The 12,565-nt window shown below is 40.5% G+C and overlaps 1 protein-coding gene across 6 annotated transcripts in view; it reads left to right on the top strand.

Moving 5' to 3' along the window:
- The window catches only part of LOC106749620 (muscle calcium channel subunit alpha-1), a 104,509-nt gene that overhangs the window by 48,907 nt on the left and 43,037 nt on the right, over positions 1–12,565 (top strand). For all 6 annotated transcript variants that reach the window (XM_014629273.1, XM_014629271.1, XM_014629272.1 and 3 more), the window contains 11 exons: positions 1,964–2,160; positions 3,370–3,473; positions 4,901–5,064; positions 5,621–5,723; positions 6,860–7,005; positions 7,147–7,220; positions 8,172–8,323; positions 8,534–8,651; positions 8,720–8,812; positions 9,066–9,186; positions 9,325–9,416. In XM_014629273.1, coding sequence (XP_014484759.1) covers positions 1,964–2,160; positions 3,370–3,473; positions 4,901–5,064; positions 5,621–5,723; positions 6,860–7,005; positions 7,147–7,220; positions 8,172–8,323; positions 8,534–8,651; positions 8,720–8,812; positions 9,066–9,186; positions 9,325–9,416 — 1,364 coding nt within the window. The remainder of the gene's footprint in view (positions 1–1,963; positions 2,161–3,369; positions 3,474–4,900; positions 5,065–5,620; positions 5,724–6,859; positions 7,006–7,146; positions 7,221–8,171; positions 8,324–8,533; positions 8,652–8,719; positions 8,813–9,065; positions 9,187–9,324; positions 9,417–12,565) is intronic.

Here is a 12,565-nt window from a genome sequence, read left to right as displayed (position 1 = left end):
CCAAAATTAACCTTCGAGGTGAACGTCTACCTCCGCGAGACTTCACGTAGCCTCTGATCGATTTCGACAAACGCGATTCCGCTGGGAGAAATATCAATCCACTAAAAAGACCGTTCGTTTGAAGTTAGAGACGATCGCAGAGAAAGAGAGAGAGAGAGAGAGAGAGAGGGAGAGAGAAGCTCGAGATTCGAGCATTGCATCGGAACTGCCGGGTGTTCGTCTAAATGCCCGAGGAATTTATCTGAGCTCGTTTTCTTCGTCGAGGCAAGGCGAGGCGATAAAAAATTAGCGAGAGCGGAGATACGAAATGTTGCGGGACCGCCTGAATAATTCAGAAATCGCGGGATACTCTTAGTAGGAGTCATCTCGTGAATTCAGCTCGTGGAATCGCGACAGAGGATGGGAGGGGAGGAGAATTTGGCGGAGGGCTCTGAGGGAACTCCCGGCTTAGCCTCGAAACACACTTTCCGCCGGGGCGGCTATTTTAGATATGATTCAGCCGAGAAACTAACGTCTAATTATTATTAGCGCGAGAGGCGGCGCGCGAGCGCGACTTTTGCGTACCGCACTGCGAACAGCTGATTCACGGGAATGCGTAAAATAGCGTGTGCACGTCCCGGGCGATACGAAAGCTACTACGAACTACGAGTCGTCCGCCGTCCCCGCCAAGCTTCCTCCCAACGAAGAATTACGACCCTCTAGGTGCTAGCTCGTAAAATCGGACATTTCGGAACATCTCTACATAAACTTCTTCTGAGCCTAATTATATATTCTGACCAATTAAAAGCAATTGTGTCATTTTGAAAAATTTTCGAGATCGTATTTTTTCGCAGAGCCGATTCTCAAACGATTCGAAATTATTTAATCAAATTGGAATCGTCTTTGGTTAATAGTCGCTCCGATTCCTTGATAATTTTTATTAATTTATAATAATTATTAATTCTTGTTGATAGATTGACATTACAATTGTTCGATGTTGCTCTTCTTTCTATATGTAATATCATTTGAGCATTTAGAAATAATTGTGTTGTTATATCAAAAAACTTTCGAGATTAAANCCCCCCCCCCCCTTTCTCTCTCTCTCTCTCTCTCTCTCTCTCTCTCTCTCTGGAATGATTAGAAATTATTCCAACTAATTATAATTGACTTCTCTGTTAATCGACAAATATTTTTCTGGATTTATATTAATTATTAATTCATATTGATCAAATATCATTGCGATCATTTGACGTTTCTCCGTTCTATATTTACGTTCTACTAATATCTATTGTTTTAGTAATATTCTATTTATTATTCCAATATAATATTTTAATAATATAATTTTAGTAATATCATTTGAACAATTAGAATTAATCGTGTCATTAATTCCAAAAATTTCCGGCACTGTATTTTTCCGGAAAGTGCATTCCGGAACAATTATAAATTATTTTGACGAAATATAATTTCTGCTAATCGGCTTATACCTCGATAACTTATAAATTAATTTAATTATCATTAGCATTAATTATCATTAATCAATTTAGAGTGCGAACGTTTGGCATTCCTCCGTTCTGTTAAGACATTGACATCTGTTTCTTTCTTTTTAACGTAATTCGACAATGGATCAAGGTTTCTCGCATTGATGGTTTCAGTCAGGGCATTATTTATAGTTCCAATGATGTTATCGAAGCTTGCTCTTAATCGACCTATAATATATTGAAGAAACGCCAGGCGGGCAGGTCGATAAATCGCACCGGTGGTGCGGAAAAAGTAGCCGCTGCTATATACGTTTCGCATGGAAAAAATATGCAAACATTTTAACGGGATATTACGACATGTTAAACTTCGTTCGCGGCTGGCTCGAACCAATTAGAAGTTTCAGCGCCAGCCGCTATAGAGCCGACCTCATTATGCCTCAGCCGCCGCCGCCGCTGCTGCCTTCGTTATATCGGGATTAAAAATTTGATTCTCCTTTATATCGCAGACGAGATAATGGACGATCCAGTACCTTGTGGCCAGGGGGGCTTCCAGTGCTCTCGGGTCGGGCCCGAGTACTACTGCAGCAAACAGTTCTGGGAGGGTCCCAACTATGGCATCACGAATTTCGACAATTTCGGACTGGCCATGCTCACGGTCTTCCAATGCGTCACCCTCGAGGGCTGGACGGACGTGCTTTACAATGTAAAGTCGCTGCGACCGGGCGCCGGCGTTCGCCCGCTCGCGGCATGAATCAGCCAGTGGTTTTATATGTTCGGCCAAATCTTTCTGTTATGCAACGAGAACTCGCGTCATGAGTAATTAATATTCGCTATTTGTGCTGTTGGTTCTATATAAAGTTAAAGTTATACAGATTTTGTGTCACAAGCGGTCCGCCAAAATTGTTGTGCTACTTTAACTTTATGATGAATATATAAAAAGTAAGAATGTTAAGAAGATGAATGTGTTAATTTAATATATTTGGGTACTTTTTAACATTCTCCTTACTTCTTAACGTTCTCCCTATGTTAAAGTAACACAAAATTTAAGCGGACTGTTTGTAACACATATTTTTTTACCGTGTACTAATATAATTACTCGTACGGAAATTTTTCAAAACTGATGCAGCAGTTGATTCCGATCAGAATGCCTAAATTTATCTCAAAATATAGGTTACCTCACTACGATACTAACTAACAAATCCCAAAAACTTTTATTCCAAAAATCAATTCTCCGTCTAGTATCAAACAACAAAAGTATTGTAAAAAAAACTCGCGCTTTTTTAGTATATAAAATCGATACGCTTTTATGGAATCAAATAGGTGATTCCATTTTTATATCAACTGTTGAACACAATAAAAATGGAATAAGATAAAATATAGTAGAATAAAAAATAGGGAAAAAATAAAACAAAATATTTAAAACACTTTGAATACTTACAAATTTTATACATATATTTATACTTGTGAAATGCAATTATTCAAAACATTTCACATATGTTGTTCAATTCAAAGTAAAAACCAGAAAGATTTTTGGGAAAACGTTAAGGGAGCCAATGGGAATATCTGGGTTTCCCATTTAGATTCGCGTGTCTGAAACATCATTCTTTTAACCTGAATCTGCGCAAATTTCCCAACCAGAGTCCTTTATTTTTGAAATCGGGAAATCGGACTGGATTCTCGGTTAGACACCGAGAAATTTTTCATGCTATGCTTAAAATTTGTCACGCGTTAGTTGGATCCGTATTATTCCACGTAATATACCAGTAAGAGAACGTGTTATTATATCGGATCTAAATTGATCGTGTAGCACTTCAATTAATCGTTTCTTCGAGTTCTTGTTCGTTCAACGGAATTGGCGATTGCTCGAGGGCCCAGATAATTTTCATAATCGAGTTTTATCGTGCGTTCGCAGATCGAGGATGCGATGGGAAGCTCGTGGCAGTGGATATACTTCATTTCGATGGTCATTCTCGGGGCCTTCTTCGTAATGAATCTAATTCTCGGTGTGTTGTCCGGGTAAGTGACGAGAGAAATTCTCTTCCGTAAACCACCGAGCTTTCGTTGCGAGAGAATAAATTCTGGCCTGCTGTTTTATTTTTCCGAGCGCAACTTGATGTTGTCAGATAGGGGAGACCAGGGCAGGCTGGCTAATCGATTATTTCTGCTATTTTCTAACAGATTACAGAATCGAGCAGACAGAGACTTCAAGCAAGTCAAAGATGATTATGAAATCTCTACTTGTTCGATTCTATTAGAAAACAATAGAATAACTTGTTAAAAAGCATCAGAAATAATTAATTAACCAACTAGCCTCGGTCTTCTCTACGTTTTGAGTAATAAATCTAATATCTCGCGTTTCATTTAAATATAAGCCGACATTTGTGATGTAATCGGAGTGACCGTTCTTCGCGATTCGTCAGACGATCCTTTCGGAGGATGTAACTCGGTTAGTCGACGACGTCTCTCCTCGCGAGGTTTTGCAATTCTTGCGATGAGGGGGCGAGATAAAAATATCTTTCTCTTATGCTAACACACACGCACGCACGCACGCACGCACGCACGCACGCACGCACGCACGCGCGCGCACACACACACACACACACACACACACACACACTCCGTTGCATATCGGTAAAAGATGCGTGGGTAATCGAGGCGTGATAAAACGATATCGGTGATAAGCGCGCGTTTAACTTCTTTCCCTTTTTACGTTTTATTCATCGTTTAACGCAAAGCGCACAAACGTCTTGTTAGCGGAAACGCCGCGAGGCAAATACTCGAAACACATTTTGATCACTCAAATCGGTAGTCTCGCTGGAATATGAGATGTGACTTCTTCCGATTCCTCTGGATTCTTAAAAAAAATAAAGGAAAAAAGAAAAGAAAAATATCGGAAACAGATAAAAATGGCGGCAACAGCCCCGATTAATTACCTAATTAAGAAACTTCCCTCGATTCTATGGGACGGACGGAGTCTTGCGCATTAAAATTCGCGTCTCGAATGAAAGCGGGACGACTGTCGAAGGGATTTTTCATCGGGACGCGCTTTCATCAAAAAGCGTTACACCACGGATAGTTAGATCCTCGGCGGCGTGGATCGCCGGTTCTATTCTGCTCGCCGTATGAAAGAGAGGAGATTGTAAACAAGAAACGTCGTCGTCGCCGCCATCGTCACGTTTCGCTCGTTCTTTCCCCCGATACACGTAGATGCATTTACAGCGCGTCGTTCTCGCTCGTTCGCTCGCGAGACGAGTGCTTCGTGCGGCGCGTGCAAATAAACCGGACTCTTTTCACGCGCGCGCGCGTGAATCTCGATTTCTGTTTCATCGCGCCTTTGAATGTTCCAATTACGCGCGTCTCGCGCGCACCTCTAATCACGAGCGCGACGACACCACTACACATGCATTATACCCCGCTCTCTTCTTTCCCTCCCCCGGGCGCAGTGAATTCTCTAAGGAGAGAGAGAAGGCGAAGGCGCGGGGTGACTTTCACAAGCTCAGGGAGAAACAGCAGATCGAGGACGATCTCAGGGGTTACCTCGACTGGATAACGCAGGCGGAGGACATCGAGCCGGAGACCGACGAGCCGAAGATGCAAGACGGAAAATGTATGTATGCGGGGTATGCCCCCACTCTCCTCCTCGATCCCTTATCCCGGATTTGAAATTCAATTTCCAATTTTTCAGACCTTCGAGATGAAAAGCGCGCGTGCACGTCCGCGAAATAAATGTATCAAATAATAATTCGATGCGAATATCCGCGTTGTATTTCGCGTCAACATCTCATCCGTCTCGATTACGGCCGTGCGGTAATTTTCCAAAATGCCGGAAAAGCGTAATTATACGTTTATTCCCGCGAGATATTTAATTTTACGATCGGGGGAAATAATACATTTCAATTATTTGCGCAATCTTCCCAGATATCGCGTGTTAGCGCACAGAGAGAGAGAGAGAGAGAGAGAGAGAGAGAGAGAAAGGCGCGCAAATTAAATTCGAGAGTTGCTCACATTAANCCCCCCCCCCCCCCCTCACTCTCTCTCTCTTTCTCTGTCTCTCCCTCTTCCTTTCTCCTTCCCTCTCTTTCTATCTCTATCTCTGGCTGAATATTATTCTGGTCGAAGCATGCTAATTAATTGACTGAGTTTCAACGTTGAATATTACATAGCCAAGCAACAGAACGAAATGGAAAGCACGGACCAATTGGAGGGCGACGAAGAGGGCATCCAACAGGAGTCCGTTTGGAAGAAGAAGAAGAGAGATTTGGATAGGTAAAAAAAGGAAAATACGAAAATTGATGTTGGGGATCAACTTCCGGTATTTTTAATTCGAAGCAATGCTTGAAGAATTATACAATAATTTTACGCGTTTGACGATCGTGGCGAGCGTTAATCGTCACTTGGAACTTTACTCACATGAGATGGGGCCGGGTTGCCAAAATCGTACGCTATTTACATGGAGAAACATAATTTTGCTGCTGCAGCGAAACCATAGTTGCTATTATACATTCGTTGCAACAGCAATAAAATTTAGTTGGCATAACTAAATCGATGAATTATTCGCAATTAGAACAGAAACTGTTTTGTTGCCAGGATAGAAAATATTCTACTGAGTAAATTAGTCCTTGGGACACGTTAATTTGTTGTTAGAATGAAATAGTGTTTTCCTACATTTACCAATTTGTTGTCGCAATAAAATAATTCGTACAATTCAGCAAAATAATTCAGCTTAGTAAATTGTTGTGTTGTCCATGCAGCAACCGACAGATTTTGCTGTAGAATAAAATTTGCTGTGCTAGCAAATTATTTTTGTCCTTATGAGGTAAATCTTTTATATAATGGTTTTTTTAAAGTGTTTGTATCACGCACAAAAACATAGTGCAATTCGATCATAGATTTGATAGTGTTTTTCACTGCTCAGTTATTTCATACATTTATTCCACCGGATTGCATTTGTATTCAATTATTACAAAATAATAAGATACGATTTAGATGATTAATACGCATTAAGCGATATTCTCCTCTACACGGATTAGAATTTACAGTTAAATCTGAGATTTTAGTTGAATCATACGATGTACGTAACATGATGTTTGTAATCATGATTCGACTGAAAGATTCACATAAAACACCAAATTGAAATCCGAGTATTTCATTTGTGTGTGAGACAAGTTTCAAGTAACGACTATTAATAACAGACCTGAGAGAGGGTTCTAAAGTACAAATTTCCGCGAATCATTTATAATTGGGAAAACCGTCGTACTTTCGCGCGTACACGTAGAAAACGAGCGATGAAGATCAAAGGGTCATTTATTCGACAACTTCAAAGAGCCTTCTGAGCATTCTGTGGTACGAGTGGGCGAACGAGATGTTTGTACTGTACGGCATTGTGCCGCGAAAATTTGCAGAGTGAATAGACGGATGAGGCGAGCCTGCAGGAAGGCTGTAAAGTCCCAGGTCTTCTATTGGCTCATCATAGTTTTGGTTTTCTTGAATACCGGCGTTCTCGCCACGGAGCATTACAATCAGCCGCGTTGGTTGAACGACTTTCAAGGTAAATACCCGTGGCCGCCGGCTGGCGGAAATAAAGTTGACTCGCGTTCGGGGCTTTGCGTTTGCCTTCAATTATAAATCGTCACGAAACTTTTGGTTAATGCGCACTTCATAATGCGAGCCCGCCCTCTTCTCTGCGCAGACGTCACGAATACGTTCTTCATCGTGCTGTTCTCCATGGAGATGATGCTGAAGATGTACAGTTTAGGCTTTCAGGTGAGCGAGCTGTCGTCGTGTTGTTCGAATTTGGCCGGCTGATAGAGATAACAGGGTTGAGAAATAACGCGTAACGTTCGTAACGCCGTTCCAAATTATTTCTTTCATGGAGAAATAGAACGACAAGAGCCAAATCGGTTTTTTAGCGATTATATTATTAAACTAATGTGGGAGGACATATTGTCTATTTTAATTTTTTCAATAATCAGTTGGTAACCATTTTATCTTTTTTTTATTAGTAACGATAACGGTAGCACAATTTTGGGGGGATAACGGTGATGAACATAAGCGTTATTTTCACCGTTAATTTGCACACAGAAAAACACATACTGCATACAAATAAATATGACTTGTTTCAAATATCTTTTTCATAAGTTTCTATATCCGCAAAGATATTACAAGTTTATTATAAACATCAAATTTCCACAAAATATATTCGAATCCTAATAAGTTCAGTATTTTTCATCAAAAATATTAGAACAAAAATCGGGCTTATTATAAATTAATCGAAAATCTGACTTTTTCTCCGATATAGTTTTATATAATATTTTTGGAAGGAGAATAAATTGTTTTCTTGATACGCGATAACGAGTTTTTTTAAAGTTTGTGATGAGCATATTTTAAGATTATTATCAAGAAGATAAAACATTTTTCGTTGAAGATAATCATTACTTGGAAGAAGGAAGATAAACTGATTTAATCGCCTTTCTTGGTAGTGGACTAACATTTTTCTGCGTGTAAAGGGTCTTCGAAACTTGGTGTAAAAATAACGGAAATTGCAGTGACCCGTTATTTCTTCAATAATAGTAACGGTCACTTTTAAGAAGTAACTTCCCCAACCCTGTGATAAATAGCCCGTTTATGCTGACAGCGCTAATAGAAAGAGACGCGACGTGTTTTTTCCAGCGAGCGACTGCGATCACGCGTCATATATCATTGTTTATTTCGCAGGGTTACTTTGTCTCGCTGTTCAATCGCTTCGATTGCTTCGTCGTGATCGGCTCGATCAGCGAGATGATCTTTACAAATACAGAGGTGATGCCGCCTCTTGGCGTTTCCGTACTCCGTTGCGTCCGGCTGCTCAGGGTATTCAAAGTAACCAAGTGAGTATAACGAAATGTCGAGTCCGATCTCTTCGCGATCAAAATCTTTCTCAAACGTTCAGCGTGCTCTCCGCTCTCCCTGAACTCGCGTCAACGATGTCCGTTGCACGATATCAGCTTCTTTGATCGCAAAGTACCCCCGTAAGAGAGCGCATTAAACATTGACAATAGCACGATATCTCACGAGCCGCGTTTCCCTCTTTGTTGCAGATATTGGAGATCACTGTCGAATCTGGTGGCTTCCCTACTGAATTCGATACAATCGATCGCCTCCCTGTTGCTCCTACTTTTCCTTTTCATTGTTATCTTCGCTCTTCTGGGCATGCAGGTAGGCAGACCGAACACGCTGGGCTGCGTCGCGACTCATTTATTTTTCAACGTTTATTCCCCAAATAGGTCTTCGGTGGAAAGTTCAATTTCAGCGACAAGGAGGAGAAGACACGTCACAACTTCGACAGCTTTTGGCAGAGCTTGCTCACCGTGTTTCAGGTATCTCGCGTGCGAAGAGAGTGGTAGGAGTGGAGGAGAGCGGAAAGTAGAGCCGGTGGTGGAGCGCAATTCCGCGAGCGAGCGCGTGCTCAATTGCGCCCGCGCAAAAATTACGCTCTTGATTTATCGTGAAAATAGCAGCTCGCTCGCGTTCTCTCTCTCTTTCCTTCTCTATTTTCACGCTTCTATTTTTCCTTTCTATTTTCCACGCTTCTAAAAGCGACGAGGTATATTTGCGTTCCTCGCTTTCCAGATACTGACCGGCGAGGACTGGAACGCTGTGATGTACGTGGGGATTCAGGCTTACGGCGGCGTCGCCAGCATCGGTGTGCTTGCCTGCGTTTATTTCATCATCCTCTTCATATGCGGCAACTGTATCCTTTTGTCATCCGGAGTGACGATCCTGATGAATAATTGTCGCGTCCGGTTCGCGCGATATATCGACCCGCTCGCTCGTTCATTCGTCGGATCTAATGAATTTTAATCGATCCTTGACAAAGATAGCAACGCAGATATCCTCTTGAACGTGTTCTTGGCTATCGCCGTCGACAATCTCGCCGATGCCGAGTCCCTGACTGCCATCGAGAAGGAGGCCGAGGAGGAGGTGAGTATTATCCCGTTTTAATGTACATTATGTGTTAGATATCACGCTGATGATCTCGCGGGCGTAATGCGCGCGTGAATTTAATATGTATACCGCGGGGCGCTTCATTAGACGCGCCTCAGCGCACCCATCGACGAAATTCTATATTAAGGAGGTTATCTCTCGCCGTCGTTTCCTCAATTAAAGATTCATAGCCGTCGCCGATAAAAGTCACGTGACACCTGCGAAAGTTATAATTTATGCGTTGTAATTCAACGAAGTTATAATTTTCCCGGTTGTGTTGTTTATAATGCACGCATGCGAGGCGAAACCCCCGTAAGCATCGGGCAATACTTTGGAGCTTTTTCGAAGGTATTTTTTGTTCCGTATTTTGCAGCATATTTTGGATCAGACTCGAAAGTCTAATCCGAAGTTGCTGAAGCACCGGCACTTTTTTAGCCCTCCGCGAACCAAGCTTCAAGGAGCCGAATCGATAATAAAATTACATTCTCCAGCTAATTTCAGGTGAGGTGCGCTCGAGCAGAGAATTTTAAGGGAAAACTTAGTTACAAAGATATACAGTATTAAACATTGGAAAAGGTGCGATACATAATGATTCGCTTCGATATTCTCACGTTAGGATTTTTACCTCCAATTAAGCTCCAGAATAGGTTATTAAAATTTTGCATGATATTCTTGCAACACCTGTTATGTGTGTATATACAGAAAAATAATTTGCTGACACGGCAAAGTTTATGCTGTCGCAGCAAAATCTGTCGGTTACTATGCGGATAGAAGAACGATTGAGTACTAATTGCCATTCACTGGATTATTTTGCTGAACTTGCAAATTATTTTGCTGCAAGAGCAAATTAATAAATGTAGAAAAACACTATTTTATTTTAACAGGAAACTAACGTGTCCCAAGGACAAATCCACTCGGCAGAACATTTTCTATCCTGGCGACGAAACTGTTCTGATTACGAATAATTCGCTAATTTGATTATGCCAACTGAATTTTTCCGCTGTCGCAACGGATATGCAATGGCAACGATGGTTTCGCTACACTAAAAAGAAATATTTAAAAATTTATTTGCGGGAGAAAAAGAATTTTGCTGGTGTACGCTGAGAAAAAAAATATTTAAAAATTTATTTATAGGATATAAGGTTTATTCCACAGAAATAAGATTTATTTTTGCGAAATAAACCTTATATTCTATAGATAAATTTTTAAGTACTTTCTCTCAGCGTACATCAGTAAAATTCTTTTTTTTCGTATTCACATATAAAAAATAATATTGACGTCCGAAGTGCTTCTTACATAGCAGCTTTCTTTCCTATTGAGTGGCATTTTATAATCTCTTCGTTAAATTAATGAGTCGCACCGAGATCATCCATCATATTTCATCGCAAGAAAAGCCTTGACGTGAGGAAGCGAATTAATTCAAATGCACGTTATTATCCCGCCGGTGCTTTAGAATCGTGTAAATCTTTTGCACGAGCAGCTCCTTCTCCCGTATTTCCATAAACGATCAAGCCGATTTGACCGCGCGCGCGCGCCCCTTTCGCGGCAAAGCGAAGTGCGTATTTGCATCGCGTGAAGCATTTACGACAAGTGGGTATCACGAGGCACATTATGGACACGGCAAGCCCGCTCGAATGAGTCTGCAGGCATGACAACGACGGCGACGACGACAAGACGACTCTCATCCCCCGTGAGGATAAATGAGTGTCATGCTCAACGCTCGTATAAGGGCGATAAAAAAAGTGCCGTTCTAATTTTCTCCCTCTGCCACGTTCCAACGGCACGCGTGAGATGCGTTTATCGCATTTATTATTGTGTCAGGATATCGTCGCGCGAAGTTTATCATACCTTGGCAATATTGGTTCGAGAGAGATCAGAATATGCAGAAAAAAATCCGCTAGCATCGATAGTTGTCGTGCAAGAAACACACTTTCGACCATACATACAGGGTTGGCAAGTAACTGGTGCTTTTGTTTTTTCCAGTATACATATAACGACTTCACGAAGAAAAATAATTTTGCTCTTGTAGCGACACCATCGTTGATACTGTACACTGAAAAAAAAATATTGAAATTTTGCGAAGAAGATGTCTCTTGTGATATTTTCTTCGATATTTATTGGTTAGAAGAAAAAAACTTGACTGTGATGACGGAATATATATTTTTCTGAAATATACTTGAATTTTCCTATTATTTGCTAGGAATAAAATTTTATTTCGTCATATTTAAATAAACATTTACTTCTGTGAAATAAACTTTATATTTCACAAATAAACTTTTACGTCTTTTTTTCTCAACGTATATTAGTTGCAACAGCGATAAAATTTAGTTGACATGAACAAATGAGCAAATTATTTGTAACTTGACTGGAAACAGTTTTATTGCCAGGATAAAAAATATTCTGCTTGGTAATTTTGTCCTTAGAACACGTTAATTTTCTGTTAGAAGAAAATAATGTTTTTTTATCAATTTGTTCTAACAGCAAAATAATTTGTGGATTCAGCAAAATGATACAGCAAAGGGCAATTGGCACTCTTAATAAATCATTTTCTACATAGTAACTGACAGATTTTGCCGCGACAGGATTTGCTGGGCCAGCAATCTATTTTTTCTCTTGTTAAATAACGATGATAACAACGAGATATTTTTGAAAAAGTAATTTTCCCAATTCTGTGCTATACATCATCATTATTATTATACATATTATTATACATATTATAAATGACACATATTATTATACATATTATAAATCGCAAAAATGATAACTCTGGTAAGCTACGGTGTAAATTATAACTTTTTTAAGTGTTGCGTGACTTTTATCAGCAGCAGCTATGAATCTTTAATTCAGATTCCGATGAAAAGATAAATCTCTCAATTTACGACGAAAAAGATCATTTTTCACGCAACACGTGAAACGATATAGAATTATCCGAATTAACACGGGCGTTACACAGGAAAGGATGCTTGTTTCCCTTATCAGATGCGCACGCGTTGCGATTCACGAAGTTATGAGGCGCAAGCAACGTACTTTTGCTCGCGTAACGTAGTTTGTAGCCGCAGCGGCGAAAGTTTAAAAGCTGGTTAACTACGCTTGCTCGATAACAACCGAACAGGCTTGATGAAAAACCGTTGACTGCGCGGTGGAAA

Source organism: Dinoponera quadriceps, unplaced genomic scaffold (assembly GCF_001313825.1).
Source record: "Dinoponera quadriceps isolate SergipeBrazil2010 unplaced genomic scaffold, ASM131382v1 scaffold3595, whole genome shotgun sequence".
Classification (NCBI taxonomy): Eukaryota; Metazoa; Arthropoda; class Insecta; order Hymenoptera; family Formicidae; genus Dinoponera; species Dinoponera quadriceps.
This window is presented reverse-complemented; position numbering and strand designations above follow the sequence as displayed.